At 29.4% G+C, this 5000-nt stretch overlaps 1 protein-coding gene across 1 annotated transcript in view; it reads left to right on the forward strand.

The window, feature by feature from the left end:
* The first annotated feature begins 543 nt into the window (after positions 1 to 543).
* Positions 544 to 5000, forward strand: part of LOC119575102 — an 11536-nt gene continuing 7079 nt past the window's right edge. Inside the window, exon 1 of the mRNA XM_037922511.1 lies at positions 544 to 815. Coding sequence (XP_037778439.1) covers positions 675 to 815 — 141 coding nt within the window. The 5' untranslated portion in view covers positions 544 to 674. The remainder of the gene's footprint in view (positions 816 to 5000) is intronic.

Raw genomic sequence — 5000 nt, forward strand, 5'->3', positions numbered from 1 at the left:
AATGGTAATAATAATAATGATAATAATAATAATAATAATAATATAATAATAATAATAATAATAATAATGATAATAATAATAATAATAATAAAAATAATAATAATAATAATAAAGAGATGAAAGGGAAAAAAAGGAGGAGAATATGTTTCCACTTAGATCCGATCACAATTTCATTCTAAGCGCAACTTTATCTAATTTGTAAGAAAATATTATATATACATACTGCTTCTCGTGTATGTTTTCCATTGTGTTTGTTTGAGAAGGCGTGACTATTCATGAACGTATTTTTTTTATTATTATCTTTTTTTTATATAAAGTTACTCTTTTTGTACACATAGTGTTGGTGTTTTGCAAGTGAGAATAAATAAATAATATTTCTAGAACGTTTCTTAAAACGTGGAAACGTTCCGAGAAGCTGTTCATAGTGAGGGAATTATCAGAATGTTGAGTATCCCAATAATTTGCTTTGTATAAAGATTAGAAAAGGTCTCACTCCAATTATTTAATTATACACACCCCGGTCACGAACAGACGAACAAAACACCAATTATAATCACAAAACAAGAGAAATTAGCAACAACAACAACAACAAAAGCACTGATAAAAAACGAAAACAAAACATTAATAGCAAACAAACAAAAGAAAAATGACAACAGTGAAAAAAAGACAAGAAGATGACCGTGGACCCAAAGCATGCTAGAAGACCGAGGCAACGAGAGGAGATGAAAACTCTCGTCAGTAGCACAGGAGAAGCGGAAGAGGAAAGACGCTGCAGCCTGATCGACCTCACGGAAGTTCAGTTGCGGGATACACACGTTGGTTAGAATTTTGAACTCCCTCTCGACTCTTTTGCAAAGCTGGGATACAGTTGGTATATGTACATATATAATCTGTTAATTTGTGCCCGTTGCTGTGTTTATTTGATTTTATTCCCTTAATTATAATTCATTTACGTGATATGCAAGGTGTTGTTGGAAAGGCGTTTTCTCTTCCTGGTGAACGTTTGTGGAAAAAAACCCTGATTTATGGTGTTATTGATTTCCTATTTTTATTGTTATCGTATTATTGTATTTAGATACCGTTTACTCTTTATACTATCAACTTCATTATCATTATAATTATCGTTATAGTGGCTATTACTGTCATCATAGTATCAACTTTATTATTATGTGTTGTCACAAATGCGATTCACATTATGCTGATAATGATGATACTTATGATATCAAAGGTGACATTAATAAAAATGTCAAAATTAATAACGATAAGGATAAGGACATTATTAACAGTGATATTGAAAAAGTTGAGGATGATAATATTAACGAGGTTGATGATAATACAAGTAATGCTAATGATACCAGCAGTGGACAGTAGTAGTAGTAGAATGTTAACAATAATGTTAATTGAATAAAGATAACAATTAAAATATCAATAATCATAATAAAGATAGTGATGATGACAATGAAAATAATGATGATAATGATAATGGTAATAATGATACTGATAATGGTAATAATAATGATAATGATAATGATAACAATGATAGCAGTAATGATGAAGATAATGATTGCAATGATAAAGATAATGATAATAATAACCATAATGATGATCGTGACGATCATGATGATAAAATAAATAATAATAAGATGATGATAATGACAATAATAACGATAACGCTACTACTACCCCTACTACTGCTATTACTAGTAATAACGAAAATAATATTACTATAAATACTACCACCACCACTACTAGTGGTATTACTGCTAATGATAATAATGGCATTAATGATGATGATAATAATAATAATAACAATAATAATAATAATAATAACAATAGTAATAATAATAATAATGATGATAATAATAATAACAATAATAATAATAATAATAATAATAATAATAATAATAATAATAATAATAATAATAATAATAATAACAACAACAACAACAACAACATTAATGATAATGATAATAAAATAAATAGTAATAGTAAGTACCATTATTATTATTTTTACTTATGATAATAATGACAATAATGACAACTATTATTACTAATGATAATGATAATAATAGTAGTAATAATAATAGCAATAATAAATAACAATAACAATGATGATGATAACATCAATAGTAAAAGTAATTGTTATTGTTATCATGTCATTATATCATTATTGTTACTATCATGTTATCATTATAATAATGATGATAATGATCATGAAGATAGTAATAATAATAACAATATTAATGATAACAATACTAATGCTAATACTAACACTAATATTATGGCAATAATGATAATAATAATAATAATAACAATATAACAATTATTGTTATTATCATCATCGTTGCTATTATTATCGTTATTATTATTGTTATTATGATAATGATAAGAAGAATGATACTATTAATAGTGTTACTGCTATTACTACTACTATTACTATTACTACTACTACTTCTGCTACTACTACTATTACTACTACTACTATTACTATTACTACTACTACTACTGCTACTATTACTACTACTAAAACTACTATTGATAGTAAAGATAATAATGATGATCGTAGCTGGAGTAGAAAAAGTAATCATAATAATAATATCAATGGTCATGAGAGTAATGATATTGCTAATAATAATGATAGTAATTATAATGATAATAATTATAATGATAGTAATAATTATGGTAATAATGATAATGATAATAGTAATAATAATGATAATGATAATAATAATAATAATAATAATAATAATAATAATAATAATAATAATAATAATAATAATAGTAATAATGATGATAATGATAATAATAATGATAAAATGATGATGATAACAATATGAGAATACATTAATAATAATTACAGTAACACAATGATATTAATAATATTGATATTAACAATGATGATAATAGTCAAAAAAAGAAAAAGATAATCAAATAATAGTAATAGTAGTACTAGTAATGATAAACACAGTAATGATAATAATAATCATAACATAACAATGATGCCAATATAATAGCATATAGCTGCTGCTGCCAATGCTATTGGTAATGAAAATCATTCTTGTAATGATAATGATAATGATCCTAATGATAACGGTAATAAAGATGACTCTAGCAATGATAATTACGATAATGATAATAAGACTAATAGCATCACTCTTGTTATCACTATTTATTTTCATAAGTGACATTACCTTTGTGTTTTTATCATTAGTACTGATGATTATTTTTGTCATTAAAGGCACTGATATTGTCATTAGTATTACATATCAATTATAGTAAAAAAAAAACGGTATGAAATTAAAGTAAAGGCATATTAATGAGACATGTAATTGAGTCGAATAAAAGTTCATATATATTTTTCGGGAGAGCGCTTTTGAGATGATTGATTAGTGGCAGATCCTAAGTGCATACATCAAAACAGAAGAAAAATGAAATGCGTATATAGGTAGATATACTTGCAAACACACGAGAGAAGGAAAAGTAAACATGAATTCGTCCTCTGTCTCTTCCTGTTTGTCTTCGTGTGTCTGTCTGTCTGTCTGTCTGTCTGTCTTCTCTCTCTCTCTCTCTCTCTTTCTCTCTCTCTCTCTCTCTCTCTCTCTCTCTCTCTCTCTCTCTCTCTCTCTCTCTCTCTCATGACTGATATGTGTAGATTAATAATTTGAAAACCTGATATGTAGAAAGTGACATAGGTAAATATAGACTAAATGACAAACAGACAGATATACACATATATGTCAATACATGAAAAAAAACGCACTCTGGCCTCATTACAAGTAACATATCAAAGGTTCTTTGTTTCTTTTTATTAAATGGACATAAAAAAAAGAAACAAGCGAGAAAATGGATCACTTTTGATGTTTTAACTCATGGAAAGTTGATTATTTTCATGACAAAAATACCTTTTTTGTTATTGTTATATCGTTCACGTTATTTGAGATATTTTTCAATTTTGTTTTTGTTTGTGTTAACACAGTAACTGAAGGATGTTATATGAAAGTCTATAGTGTTGTCTTTAATGTATACGAAAAGAAAGTCGTTCATTTAGAAATGAGAACTGTGGAAGATACTGGGAATTAAAAAAAAAAAGATGACCTAATAATATCGAAACTCATCTTTTAAAATCCTTATCAATTCATATATATTTATGCTTTTATCTATACATTTATTTGCACGATCATCTATACTATTTCATCCACCAATATCGATGTTTTTCCTAATCCAGTCATTTACATATTTCGCAAGACAATATAAAGTTAATCTCAAATATTTCACAATAAAAGCATACTTCAAGCCACGTAGTCGCCATCGCACTGTATACTCTGAATTGCATCTTGAGACGTAATGACGTGTATAAACAAATGAAGGGAGAGAAGCGTCCTTACAACAAGCGCTAAGAATATAAACTTGAGATTAGGGAGATAAATCGGCAGACGCTCGCACATGCAGACAGAAAAAATATATATACATAAGAGGATGGTGGGAAATGAAGATGGAAGGGGAAGAAAGAAGAGAGGGAGAGAGGGAGAGGGAGAGGGAGATTTAGAGGGAAAGGGAGAGGGAGTGGGAGAGGGAATGGGGGTGGGAGTGGGAGAGGGAGAGGGAGTGGGAGTGGGAGTGGGTGTGGGTGGGGAGAGGGAGAGGGAGAGGGAGAGGAGAGAGAGAGAGAGAGAGAGAGAGAGAGAGAGAGGAGAGAGAGAGAGAGAGAAGAATGAGATGAGAGAGAGAGAGGAGAGAGAGAGAGGAGGAGAGAGAGAGAGAAGTGGGAGAGAGAGAGAGAGAAGGGGGTTGGGAGAAGAGAGAGAGAAGAGAGAGAGAGAGAAGGGTTGGGAGAGAGAGAGAGAGAGAGAGAGAGAGAGAGAAGGGGGTTGGGAGAAGAGAGAGAGAGAGAGAGAGAGAGAGAGAGAGAGAGAGAGAGAGAGAGAGTGAGAGAAAGAGAGAAAGAGAAATCAGGTGGTGAGAAGAGAAGGAAAGTAAGAAAGATAGTAAGAAGAAGAAAA

Source organism: Penaeus monodon, chromosome 7, assembly GCF_015228065.2.
Source record: "Penaeus monodon isolate SGIC_2016 chromosome 7, NSTDA_Pmon_1, whole genome shotgun sequence".
Taxonomy (NCBI): Eukaryota; Metazoa; Arthropoda; class Malacostraca; order Decapoda; family Penaeidae; genus Penaeus; species Penaeus monodon.